The 13720-nt window shown below is 48.8% G+C and overlaps 1 protein-coding gene and 1 pseudogene across 1 annotated transcript; one reads left to right on the top strand and one right to left on the bottom strand.

Annotated features, from left to right (window-relative positions):
- Positions 1-6236: 6236 nt before the first annotated feature.
- Positions 6237-7212, top strand: LOC115637904 (annotated as a pseudogene).
- A 4569-nt stretch (positions 7213-11781) lies between these two features.
- Positions 11782-13447, bottom strand: LOC115637905 (olfactory receptor 1509-like). The gene is made up of 2 exons (XM_030539497.1): positions 12563-13447; positions 11782-11829 (listed from the first exon to the last, which is right to left on the bottom strand). Exons 1-2 carry the CDS (start codon positions 13445-13447, stop codon positions 11782-11784), a joined length of 933 nt encoding a protein of 310 aa, XP_030395357.1.
- Positions 13448-13720: the final 273 nt, after the last annotated feature.

The following is a 13720-nucleotide window of genomic DNA, read 5'->3' on the forward strand; positions in this document are numbered from 1 at the left end:
CTTTTGCATCTATACTACAACTACACTGGTTGAGGCTGAAATGGGTGAGGCTGTAAAGTATGGTCTTCCCTGTTTTTATTGGATCATTACTGGGCGGACTGGGAGATGTTTAAGAGCACTAACCTGCACCAAGGAGGTGATGGGGTTCTCATTTTAAAACAGAGAATCTTTCTCTACCATGTTAATTAGGCATTTTAATTAAATGGGTGTTGGAATTATTATTATTTATGCGTGGTTTTATCAAAACACTACCCTAGCCATAAAATTGCTCTAAACATGCCTATAAAGCTTAAATTATAAGCAAGTTACTACATCCAAAGAATAACAAAACATTTATAAGTGTTTGATCAAGATCCTTACAAAGAGGCTAATACCTACTGACCACACTGGAGGTGACTGTCATAAACAGATAGCTAAGGGTTAATGTCTCTTTCACCTGAAGCACCTGACCAGAGGACCAATCAGGAAACCGGATTTTTTCAACTCTGGGTGGAGGGAAGTTTGTGTCTAAGTCTTTGTTTTCTGTCTGCCTGCTTTCTCTGAGCTTTGGAGAAGTAGTTTCTACTTTCTAGTCTTCTGTTTCTAAGTGTAAGGACAAAGAGATCTTGCTGCCACCATATCATAACCTTAGTCCCAGATTTGGACCTTAGCGTCCAAAAGATGGGGGTTAGCATGAAAACCTCCAAGCTTAGCTACCAGCTTGGACTTGGTACTTGCTGCCACCACCCAAAAAATTAGAGTGTTTTGGGGCACTCTGGTCCCCCTGAAAAACCTTCCCTGGGGACCCCAAAACCCAAATCCCTTGAGTCTCACAACAAAGGGAAATAATCCTTTTTCCCTTCCCCCCTCCAGGTGCTCCTGGAGAGATACACAGACACAAGCTCTGTGAAACTACACAAAGTGACTCCCCCTCTCTGTTCCCAGTCCTGGAAACAAAAGTCACTTTCCTCTTCACCCAGAGGAAATGCAAAATCAGGCTAGCAAATTCAACACACACAGATCTCCCCTGATTTCTTCCTCCCACCAATTCCCTGGTGAGTACAGACTCAATTTCCCTGAAGTAAAGAAAAACTCCAACAGGTCTTAAAAGAAAGCTTTATATAAAAAGAAAGAAAAATACATACAAATGGTCTCTCTGTATTAAGGTGATGAAATACAGGGTCAATTGCTTAAAAGAATATTGAATAAACAGCCTTATTCAAAAAGAATACAAATCAAAGCACTCCAGCACTTATATTCATGCAACTACCAAAGAAAAGAAACCATATAACTTACTATCTGATCTCTTTGTCCTTACACTTAGAAACAGAAGACTAGAAAGTAGAAACTACTTCTCCAAAGCTCAGAGAAAGCAGGCAGACAGAAAACAAAGACTTAGACACAAACTTCCCTCCACCCAGAGCTGAAAAAATCCGGTTTCCTGATTCGTCCTCTGGTCAGGTGCTTCAGGTGAAAGAGACATTAACCCTTAGCTATCTGTTTATGACAGTGACCAATATGGTCTAAGCTCTCCTTGTGTACCTCGCTATGGGCAAACTATGGGCACAAGTTCCGTCAATGGCTCGGACACCACCATTCCCTCAAAATGGGCAATTACTTCCAGGACACTGTTTATGCCCACCACGCTTGGTAAATCACGCTCCTGATCACCTCACAGCCCCCACAGTCAACTTGCCAGCACCAAACTGGTTGACAGCAGACATATAGCAGTCAGGAGTCGCCAGGTTCCAGTAGGTTATAGCAACTCACTTCTGGACTACCATGGCAACCCTTATGTTTTCAAAGATTCACAGATTCCAAGGCCAGAAGGGACCATTGTGATAATCTACTCACACCTCCTGTGTAACACAGGCCACTCCCCCAAAATAATTCCTGGAGAAGATCTATTAGAAATACCTCCAATCTTGATTTAAAAATTTTCAGTGATGGAGAAACCACCACGACCTTGGTAAATTGTTCCATTGGTTAATTACGATCACCGTTATAAATGTATGATTTATTCCCAGTCTGGATTGGTCTGCCATCAACTTCCAGCAATTGGCTTGAGTAAAAGTAAATCTTTGCTAGATTGAAAAGCCCATTATTAAATATTTGTTTGCCATATGGGTACTACTAGACTGTAATCAAGTCACCCCTTAATATTCTCTCTATTAAATTGAGCTTCTTGAGTTTATCACTATAAGGCATGTTTTCTAATCTTTTAATCATTCTTGTGACTCTTCTCTGAGCCCTCTCTGATTTAGCAACCTCCTTCTTAAATGGTGGGCACTAGAACTGAACACAGGATTGCAGAAATGGTTGCTCCAGTGTCAAATGCAGAGGTCAAGTAACTCCTGGAGATTCCCCTACTTATGCATCCCAGGATCACATTAGTCCTTTTGGCCACAGCAACACACTGGGAACTCAAGTTCTGCTGATCATCCACAATGACCCTGACATTTTTTTCAGAGTCCCTGCTTCCCAGGGTAGAGCTCCTATCCTGTGTGACAAAAATTCTTTGTTCCTAGATATATACTAGATGTGTGTATCCTGGCATGTGAGGGGCAGGGAAAGCTACTCAATAAACTCCAGAAAGGTCACTATCTCTGTGAAAAAGCTCTGGACCCACTGCTGATCATCCCAGGTCCTCATGATGATGTGATCTCATCAGTCTGCTCTTGTGGCCCCTCTCTAGAAAGGCCGATCTACTTAGAAGGTATCAGTGGCTATCCCAAGAATTGTGAGTAGCTTCAGTCAGTTGGAGTCTGCTATGTCTGTATCATCCTCTACCCCCAGCAGTTTCCTTCAGTAGGTTAGAAAACACTGCTCAAATGTCTCAAGGAAGCTCGGCCTGTTTCCTGAAACAGCAGTGAAGGTTTAAGCAGGACAAGCTTTTCAAATGGTGCCTCCTCCGTGTTGCTGGCTCTGGCTGTCGGGAGTGTGCAGACCCAAAAGATGGCACAAAAGGACGTGTTGAGGAGCTGAGACAATTTCCAGTAATGTAGTGCTGGATGGATAGTCAAGTTTTCCCACAGGGTGCCCCAAACAAAGGGGTGGAGTGGTTACAGCTATGGAGGGCACAAGGAAGCCTTGGGTAAGCTGGTTTGACTCAGGTCTGTTTAATGCAGACACATGAGAATGGTTGTGAGATCTGGGTCTAATAATTGTAAACTCAGGGTGACTACTCAGTTTGGACGCACAAGCCCAGGCTTAGAAACACTCAGTCTGCGGACTCAAGTCCCATACCCAGGCTTGCTGTCTAGACACACCTATTGGGGTTTGTACGTGTACAGACTGTCTGCTCCTATTGCTGTTGGACTGAAACCTGGCCATTACACAAGTGTTATTCTTCTGAATTGGGGGACTGGCTGGCTCAGGGCTGTTGGGAATAGGGCATGAGGTGTCTCCCTCCTAGGGGATACAGCTCCAATCCAGCCCCAGGGCAGGGAACTTGGCTGGCTCAGGGGTATAGGGAATGGGATATGAGGCCTCTCCTGTAGGGGGGGGCTGGTTCCCATATGGCCCCAGGGTAGTGGGCACTGGCTGGCTTAGAGGGACAAAGAATGGGATATGGGGCCTTTCCCATAGGAGGAGCTGGCTCCCATATGGCCCCAGTGTAGAGGGCACTGGCTGGCTCTGGGGGACCGAGAATGGGATATGGGGCCTTTCCTCTCTAGGAGATTCCAGGCAGGTGACTGGCTGGCACAGAGTGGTAGGGGAAAGAAATAAGGGGCCATTTTTCTAACTATGACTCTGTCATAAGCCTATAATTATCATTGCACCTTGTTTGGTCCCTGCATGAGCGAGACAGCTGACCCTGTGGAAGAAAACTCAATCCCAGCTGCACTAAGCAGTTCCCTGGCCAGCAGCCTCTGCAGAGAGGTCAAAGACTGAACGGACCATGGAGACACAACTCTAACCACTAGCCTTCCCTGAACTGGGGCTGGAACCCAGGTGTCCTGGGTTCTATCCCCATCACTGGGAGGGGAGTGGGATCTAGTGGGTTAGAGCAGGGAGAGCTGGGAGCCAGGACTCCTGGGTTCTAGCCTTATCTCTGCTCTCACCGTGAGCATTCTCCCTCCCTGCCTATTGCTTCTTCTTGGGTAAACAAGTGGGACTCCATCCAGCCTAGGATCAGAGTTTTGCTCCCTGCTGCTGGTCACTGTGGGGACCATCTGTGCCCTGAGAAGGTCTCCAGCCCTAGAGGATGCTGAGCTGCCCCTGGAGGGAGTGAAAGCAGCTGAGATCAGAGGTATTGATCCTTGGGCTGGGGTGCAAAGGGGCAGAGCTCTCTGCAGGGCCATTGGGGTGTAATGCTCACCCCCTCCCCAGCTGGGAGCTGAGGCTGGGTTGTATGCCTTATTGCAGGGCACTTACCCATTGCCCACAGGGGTGGGTATGGGGAGGTGACCCAGGCAGACAGCTCGGCATGGGGCTGGTGGGAGAGGGGCTAGTCAGCATGGCAGTGACTGTATTGTGTGTGTGACTGTGGTTGTGTGTGAATGGGGGCTAGATTCCCCAAGGGATTTTGTCACTTTAGGCACCTAAATACAAGTATCTGGCCTTACAGGGATTTCTGCCCCCCTCCCCAAATGCTTTAGGTGCCTTAACTCAGTGCCTCAGTTTCCCAATAACAGTTCCTTCCATGCCTGTGTTTCAGCCTCTAAGCATATGTGCTGCAGCCACGCTCTAGAGGCCAGCCACCTAAGCCCCCATGTGATGCACAAACTGGGGGGGATACAGACGTTCCGCTGCCAAACTCACCTGAAGAACCCAATCTGCTAGGTGTGCTCTGGGCTTACCTACCAGATCCGGCCCTGCAGGGGAGCCCACACAGCTGCTGGGAACAGTGGGAGGGAGAAAGAAGGAGCTTCCTTATTTCAATCTGGACATTACAATATGCACCTGGGGTGTGGGAAACCATGGATTCAAGTTTCCCTTCCAAGTGAGGGGCAGATGGGGTTTGAACAGGGCTCTGATTTGTCTTAAGCATGGACCGTAGCCACTGGGCTATTGGGGGAAGTCTGCTTAGTCTCTCCTGTTGAAGTTGTTCCACTCTGGCTAAACAATTACAGAGTTACTTGGCCAAAGAGCAAGCTTGGAACTGACTCTATATTCTAGTGGTTAGAGCACTCAGTCTGCCTTGGAGAAACCCAGGAGGCAGCCCCCCTGCCCCAATGACCTTTTAACAGTGGCGAGGCTCCAGACTGGAAGACAGGTAACATTGTGACAATATTTAAAAAGAGTAAATGGGACAGCCAGGGGAAACCTAGGCCTATCAATCTGGACATCAACCCCAGGCAAAATAGTGGACCAGCTGATATGGGCCTTGATTAATAAAGAATTAAAGGAGGGTAATATAATTAAAGCCAACCAACATTGGCTTATAGAAAGTAGGTCTTGTCAAGCTAACTTAAATATATTTTTGATGGTCAGTCTTGGCCCTACACTTTTAACATTTTCATCAATGATCTGGAAGAGAACATAAAATCATAATTGATAAAGATTGGGGGAGTGATAAATACTGAAGGGGACAGGTCACAAATTCAGAGTGATCTGGATCGTTTAGTAAACTGGGCACAAACAAACACAATGTGTTTTAATTCAGCTAAATGTAAATGTATACATCTAGGAACAAAGAAGGTAAGCCATATTTACAGGGTAGGGGACTCCATCCTGGGAAGCAGTGACTCTCAAAAATATTTGGGAGCCATGGTAGATAATCAGCCGAATATGGGCTTCCAGTGAGATATTGTGGCCAAAAGGACTAACCAGGTGACTCTCAAGTAGGAATAGAGTGGTTATTTTACTTCTGTATTTGGTAGGGATGGAATATTGTGTCCAGCTCTGGTGCCCACAATTCAAGGAGCATGTTGTCAAGTTAGAGAAGGGTCAGAGAAGAGCCACAAGAATGATTAAAGGATTGGAAAACCTGTCTTAGACTGAGGGACTCAAGGAGCTCAGTCTATTTAGCTTAACAAAGAGAAAGTTATGAGGTGACTTGATCATAGTCTATAGGAACTGACCTGGGGAACAAATATTTGAGCTTTTCAATCCATCAGAGAAAAGTGTAACATGACTCAATGGCTGGAAGTTGACGCTAGACACATTTAAAGTGGAAATAAAGTGCAAAATTTTAAAAGCGAGAGCAGTTAACCATTGAACCAAGGGCTGTGGTGGAATCGAACCGTTTTTTAAATAAAGATCGGGGGGGGGTCAGGACTCCTGGGTTCTATCACAGTTCTGGGTGGGGTTTGATGGGTAAGAGCAGGGGCAAGAATGAAAGCCAGAGCTCCTGGATTCCCTCCAATGTGCCGCCTCCCAATCTCATTATTTCCTCTTTTTCAGGCGTTGAGCTGATGAATGGTTCAGTGGTCTCACAGTTCACCCTCCAGGGCCTGTCCCACTCCCACCCTCTTCAGCTTCTCCTCTTTGGCCTGGTTTCAGCCTGCTACACTGTCAGCCTGCTGGGCAACCTCCTTATTGTGGTGACCGTGCGGGTGGACCCCGACCTCCTCCAGTCCCCCATGTACTTCTTCCTGGCCAACCTCTCACTCATCGACATGGCCCTCGGCTCAGTGGCTGCTCCCAAGATGCTCAGCAACTTGCTGAGCCAGGACAGCACCATCTCCTATGGGGGCTGCATGGCCCAATTTTTCTTCCTTCACTTCCTGGGCAGCTCTGAGATGTTCCTCCTCACACTCATGGCCTACGACCGCTACGTGGCAATCTGCCACCCACTGAGCTACGCTGAGACCATGCACCGCCACCGCTGCCTGGGCCTCTTGGCAACCTGCTGGGCTGGAGGCTTGCTCCACTATTCCACTCAGCTGGTGTTGGTGGTGTGGCTGCCATTTTGTGGGCCCAGCAAGCTGGACAATTTCTACTGCGATATGCCCCAGGTGGTCAAGTTAGCCTGCAGCGACTCCTACGTGATGGAGATACTCATGGTGTCCAACAGTGGCCCTGATCTCGCTGGTCTGCTTCCTGGTCTTGCTTGGATCATACGGTGTCATCTTAGTGACTCTCAGAGGATGCTTTGGTGATGGGGGCGGCAGAAAGGCTTTGTCCACCTATAGTGCCCACCTGATGGTGGTGAGCCTCATCTTTGAGCCCTGCATCTTCATCTACCTCCGACCTTTCTCCAGCTCGCAGATGGACAAGATGGCCTCCATCTTCTACACCATCATCACGCCAGTGCTGAACCCCATTATCTACACCCTGAGGAACTGAAAGGTCAAGGAAGCCATGAAGCGACTGAGGACTAGGCTTTGGTTCCCTTGTTGGACATAGAAGTCAAATGGGAGCAGAGAGAAAGAGTGATTTATTTATCCATTTATTTATTTATTTTACAAGGATTAGTGTAAAATTCTGCACATGGCATAGGGACCCATGTGAAAAAAATCATGTGGTTTTATGAATGTGTTTGGTTTCTTCTTAGGCAGGTGTCAGGGGGAACGGTGACGTATTTTTAATGAGGATTTCTGACAAATTTGTCATGTGACACTGGGATACTTGCACATTTTGGTTTGAGCATTGGCCTGCTAAATCTGGGGTTGTGAGTTCAACTCTTGAGGGGGCCACTTAGGGATCTGGGACAAAAATCAGTACTTGGTCGTGCTAGTGAAGGCAGGGAGCTGGACTCAATGACCCTCCAGGGTCCCTTCCAGTCCTATGAGATAGATATAGCTCCATATATATATATATATTTCACCCTTTGTGTTTCAGTGTCTTCTCAGTGAGTCTCAAAGGTGAGTGGGTGGAAGATTATATCTTTTTCAGCAGGATTTGTGAAAAAAATTTCATGTGATATCTGGAGCAATGGAAAAAATGTATCTGGCTTTTGGACTCTCTCGGTGTTTTTGGTGTCGTGCTAAGGTTGGTGGTGGAAGGAAATGGTGGGAATGATTTTCACGAGGGTTGGTGCAAAATGTCGCATGTAATAATGGGATCAGTGAGGAATTTTTCATGTGGGCTCAGTGCCTTACTTGGTTTTGGTTTGTTTTTAGGAAGGAGTTGGAGGGTCACGCAGTAATGGTGAGAAAGATTTGCACAAAGTTAGAATCATGGAGTCATACGTGATCCCTTAATGCTTCAAGTTTATTTCATATAGTAGGTTTGGGCAGTTGCGTTTAAGTTGTTGGCGGTGGACAGGGGAATTTGTGAAAAAGATTTTCACAATGATCTATGCATATCCATTCATGCAGCATTCAGCTCCATGTGTTGGTTTCCACAACTTTGCAGGTTCCCTTCAGCTGGGACCCAGTTGCAGTGCATTGTTGGAAAATGGTGGGAAAGATTTCCCTGAAGTTATGTGTGAAATTTCTCACATGGATTCAAGACTCCAGGACTCTCAAAGGAAAAGAAAGCTTTTGGGAAGAACTGGGGAACATGTTCTTCAGGAAGATAAATACAACATTTTTCATATGGCTTCAGAAGTTATTATTTTGGCTTCTCCTTATGAAGGATGTGGATGTTACGGGGAAAGGGTGATTTTTTCCCCACAAGTATCCATGCAAATGTTTCATATGAGCTGGGTGAATAATGGCAGTTCCAAATATGAGAGCCAGGACATTTTTTTAAAACCAAACAAAACTTAGTTTAAGTAGAACTGGATTTGAAAATTCAAAAACTAATTTTGGCAAACTGAAAATTTTTTAGTTTGGGTTGAACAAAATATTTAATTCAATCTGAAACATGTTGTCTCCAGGTGTTTTTAAAGGGCTTGATGTGTAAAGTACCTGTTGGGGACAGCGGTTACTGCCTGTATATGGGTTAGAGGGGTGGTTAGGCTGCTGATGTGGGAGACCTGAGTTCAATTTCTCTCTTTGCCTGATGTGGAGAAAAGATTTAAATTTGAGTCTCTCATCATACCCTGACCTATGGAATTTTTGGATGTGGTGCTTTCTCTAGGTATGTGATTTGATAGCAGCCTTCAACTACCTGAAGGGGGGTTCCAAAGAGGATGGAGCTTGGCTGTTCTCAGTGGTGGCAGATGACCGAACAAGGAGTAATGGTCTCAAGTTGCGGTGGGGGAGATCTAGATTGGATATTAGGAAACACTATTTCATTAGGAGGGTGGTGAAGCTCTAGGAATGGGTTACTTAGGGAGGTGGTGGAATCTCCATCCTTAGAGGTTTTTAAGGTCAGGCTTGACAAAGCCCTGGCTGGGATGATTTAGTTGGGGTTGGTCCTGCTTTGAGCAGGGGGTTGGACTAGATGACCTCCTGAGGTCTCTTCCAACCCTAATCTTCTATGATTTTACATACACTGCAATAAAACACCATAGCTGGCCCACGTGAGCTGACTTGGGCAAGGCTATAAAATTACTGTGTAGCAGGGGTGGGCAAACTATGGCCTGCGGGCTGGATCCAGCCCCTCAGGGCTTTGGATTCGGTTGGCAGGATTGCCCCTCTCAGAAGTGGCCCCCGGGCGGGGGCCAGAGGGCTCCCCGTGCGTCACCCTTGCCTCCAGCCACTGCCCCCCGCAGTTCCCATAGGCCTGAAGCGGTGCGGGGCTGGGGACAGGGCAGGCGTGCAGGGAGCCTGCCCTGGCCCCGGGGCTCACTGCTACTCCCCCGGAGCCGCCTTAAGTAAATGGTGCCGGGCCAGAACCGGAACCGCTCAGTGCACCTTGCACCCCTCCTGCACCCCAAATCCCTTCCCTGAGCCCCCTCATACACCCTGCATCCCTCCTGCACACAAATCCCCTGCCCTGAGCCCCCTCATACATCCCGAATCCCTGTGCACCCCAACCGCTGCCCTGAGCCCCCTCCCACAGTCCACACCCCTGCCCTGATCCCCTTCCTGCACTCCGCACTCCTCCTGCACCCCAACCCCTTTCCCTGAGCCCCCTCATACATCCCACACCCTTCCTGTGCCCCAATCCCTTGCCCTGTGCCCCTGTCTGCATACCACACCCCCTCCCACAGCCCGCACTCCCTGCCCTGGCCCTGGATACAATTTCCCCACCCAGATGTGGCGCTTGGCCCAAAAAGTTTGCTCACTCGTGGTGTTGATGTTTTAACTCGGGCTCTGGGATCTTCCCTTATCTTCATATCCTTTCTCTTCCTGAAAAATGCACGATATGTGAATTTGACACAAATCGGTGAATAGTTTTGGACAATTTCTGCCCCTCCGCACCAACCCTCCAGAACTTAGACAACATTCACAAAATAGCCAGAAAAGTTACTGAGTATCCTACTGCTTAGAAAGGAGATGGCTCCTTCTCTGGCTGTATAGTTTTGGTGCCCTGAAAAGTGCATTTTTCAGTGAATTTACCAGTTGCCAAAATTCTTTTGCCCAGGTCTGTTCAGGACCCATCAGTGTTTTGGGTTTTTTATGATGGAAGAGTTGGGAGCTGGTTTGAGGGTGCTGGGTAGGACAGGGCAAGTTAAAAACAATTTAATGGGAATGGTGCAAAAATGTTCATGACTGATGTGTATCCATCCCTGCCTCCATCCACCTTCCAGTCCCCTATCTTGTTTATCTCTGTACAGCCTTTTGGAGGGTGGGTTTTAGCAGGGCTTTATTTGAAACATGTCAATGTATAAAGTAAGACGTACTGTAAATAGTTTATTTCAATATTTTTTAAGATTAATAAATGGATACACACACACACATCTGAGTGTGGAAATTTGCACACTCATATTACTGAGCATGGCTAGAGTATCTGCACTTGCAAATCAGGTCACAGAGAGTGTATGTATCTCCTTAGCCAGCTGTGTAGCTTGTCCCTTTCCAATGGCTGGTGCACATGGAGGATAAAATCCTACAATTACTATTTCCTGAGGGAATTGCTCCTGTAGCTGAAGTGGGAGTGGGTCATGGAAAAGTGCTGCAGGCCCAAGCTCAAGCTGAGATGATGTCCCTGTTATGGATGCCAGCGGAATGCTCTCATTCTACATTCATAGCTAAAATCTTCAAAGCTACTTACAGATATACGCATCCAATTTCCATTAATTTGAAGGGGCATCCAAAGCTTTGAAAATCTACAACAACACTGCACCTTCTACCTAGGGCAAGATGGGTATTTCCAAAGCTGTTTTAAAGGTGGGGAAACTGAGGCACAAGCAGGGAAATGGCATTGTCACTCAATGAGTCAATGGAAGACCCAGGAATAGAACCTTGGAGGAGTTCTGACTCCCAGCCCTGCCCACTCTGACCTGTCAGCCCCTACTCCCTCACAGACCTGGGGATAGAACCAGGAGTCCTGGCTCCCCTTCCTCCCACCCCTGCTGTAACCACTAGTTATTACTCCCTTTCTAGAGCCAGGGATAGAACCGAGGAGTCCTGACTCCTGCCACTCTAACCCACTCTGATGCACTTCTCTCCCAGAGCTAGGGGTAGAACCCAGCAGTCCTGAACTCAGGGACACCTTCTGTTTAATGAGGTTACCTAGAATCACCAAGGTTTTGTCCCAGTTCCAGGCCATTTAGCCAGTTGGTCAGCTCCTCCTTGTCATGTACATAGTACCTGGGCCCCAGCTGCCCCTGTGCTGGGATCCAGAGTGGTGTCTCTGTTGGGTTGGGCAATTATCGCTCTATATCCGTCTGCCACCCCACTCCCTGCAGCACAGCACCCCCTTTCCCCCCCGCCCTGAGCACCATGCTGGGGTATTGAGGCAGCATGGGCAGAGTGCCCCCTACTGACCCCCCATCCTGCTTCCTGCAGCAGAGCGCCCCCTAGCACTGTAATGGGGCATTGCAGCTCTGCCAGGATCTACGGGGTGCTGTGCTGCAGGGAGCAGGGCAGAGGGCTCAGTAGGGCTGGTGTCTCCTCAGAAAGAGCACTGACTCCAAAGCTACCTCGGGGTGCTAAAGGGAGCTGTGCTGGAGTCATCAGAGACCATCTGATGATTGCTTTGGAGGGGCATTAAGTTAGATCCAGTATCCTCGTTAAAGTCTGTTTTCTTTGCGGTCAGGAGCAGGAGGAGAAAATGCAGAAAACACAATTCTTGTTATCATTTATTAATTCACAAAGCTCCACAGAGTGCCAATTGGTAACTGAGGCCATACCCTCAAAGGTACTTAAGTGCCTAACTGAAACCAATGGGAATTAGGCACCTCCATGCCTCTGAGGAGATGGGCCTAAGTCTATCTGCATTTCCAGTCTTAAATTGCTGTGTAACCACTTTCCACATGGTCACTTTTGTCCAGTTGCCCCACTCCAAGTGAGCCATCTCCATGTGGCGTTCTGTGAGGATGTTACCCAGCTGCTTTGCTCCAGAGTTAGCTGCATCTCAGATTTGAGTGAGCCATCCCCAAGTGGTGTTGCTGTGTGGATATTACCCAGCTGCCCCACCCTAGAGTTAGCTGCATCTCAGCTTTCGGTGAGCCATCTCCAAGTGGTGTTGCTGTGTGGCTGTTAACCAGCTTCCCAGCCCCACAGCTGTCTGCATCCCAGCACTGAGAGAGCCAACCCTATGCAGCATTGTTGCACAGCTCTTACCTGGTTGCCCCACCCCAGAGCTGGCTTTACCCCAGCAGGTGCATGAAGCTTTAAGGCCAAGGCACTAAACTACAGAACAACAGCAAAGTGGCAAGCCGCTCATAGAGGCCCTTGAGTCACTTCTCTGCTCTCACCTGCTTGCCCCACAGCTGCCTCATGGCTCCCTTCATCTCTGTGTTCCTCAGGGTGTAGATCAGTGGGTTGAGCACGGGTGTCACCACAGTGGCCAGCAGCGACACCATCTTGTCAGCCCGGATGGTGGAGAAGGGCCGAGTATAGATGAAGATGCAGGGTCCAAAAAAGATGGCCACCACCATCATATGGGCCGTGCAGGTGGACAGGGCCTTGCGCCTGCCCTCAGCAGAGTGGCGCCGCAAGGTGGCCAAGATGATCCTGTAGGAGACCAGCAACACCAGGAAGCAGCTCAGGGAGATGGCCCCGGTGTTGGACACCACCAGGATCTCCATTAGGGACGTGTCAGAGCAGGCAACGCCTAGCAGTGGGGCCACATCACAGAAATAGTGGTCGATGCGGTTGGGGCCACAGTAGGGCAATGTGGCAGCCAGTAGGGTCTGTACCAAAGAGTGGGCCAGGGCCCCCATCCAGGAGCCAACCACCAGCCCGGCGCAGGTGCGGCAGCCCATGATGGTCGTGTAGTGCAGAGGCTGGCAGATGGCTACGTAGCGGTCATAGGCCATGGCGGTGAGGAGGAATATCTCGGTGCAGCCCAAGAAGTGAAGGAAGAAGAGTTGGCCCAGACACTCGCCCAAGGGGATGGTGGCATGGCCAGAGAGCAGTCCCAGGGCCATCCGGGGGGTGGTGACCGAGGTGTAGCACAGGTCCACCAGGGAGAGGTTGCCTAGAAGGTAGTACATGGGGGAAGCGGCCAGGCGTGGCTCAGCGCGGATGGTCAGGATGATGGACAGGTTCCCCAGCAGCACAGCTGCATAGGAGAGGAGGAAGAGGCTGGCCAAAGCCAGGCTAAAGACCCGAGGCTGTGAGAGGCCCAGCAAGACCATCTCACCCACTGCACCTGTGTTGCTAGGTCTCAGTGGGTCATTGGATCTGCACAGAGAAAAGAGCAAAATGCCGTCCTATTGGATGTTGGCCGGTCTCCCTGTTGGCCCAGTCATGAGGTCTACAGGGCCTGGCAGGACAGACGATTCCCCTGACCTTTGCTAGGGAACCAACCTAGACAGCCTTTGGTAAGAGCACCAGACACCTCAGGGGTGCGACAGTGTGACAACCTAGAGACAAAGAGAACTAAACACTGGCAGAAGGTCAGAGCTTAG

The sequence above is a fragment of the Gopherus evgoodei genome, chromosome 21 (assembly GCF_007399415.2).
Source record: "Gopherus evgoodei ecotype Sinaloan lineage chromosome 21, rGopEvg1_v1.p, whole genome shotgun sequence".
Lineage (NCBI taxonomy): Eukaryota > Metazoa > Chordata > Testudines > Testudinidae > Gopherus > Gopherus evgoodei.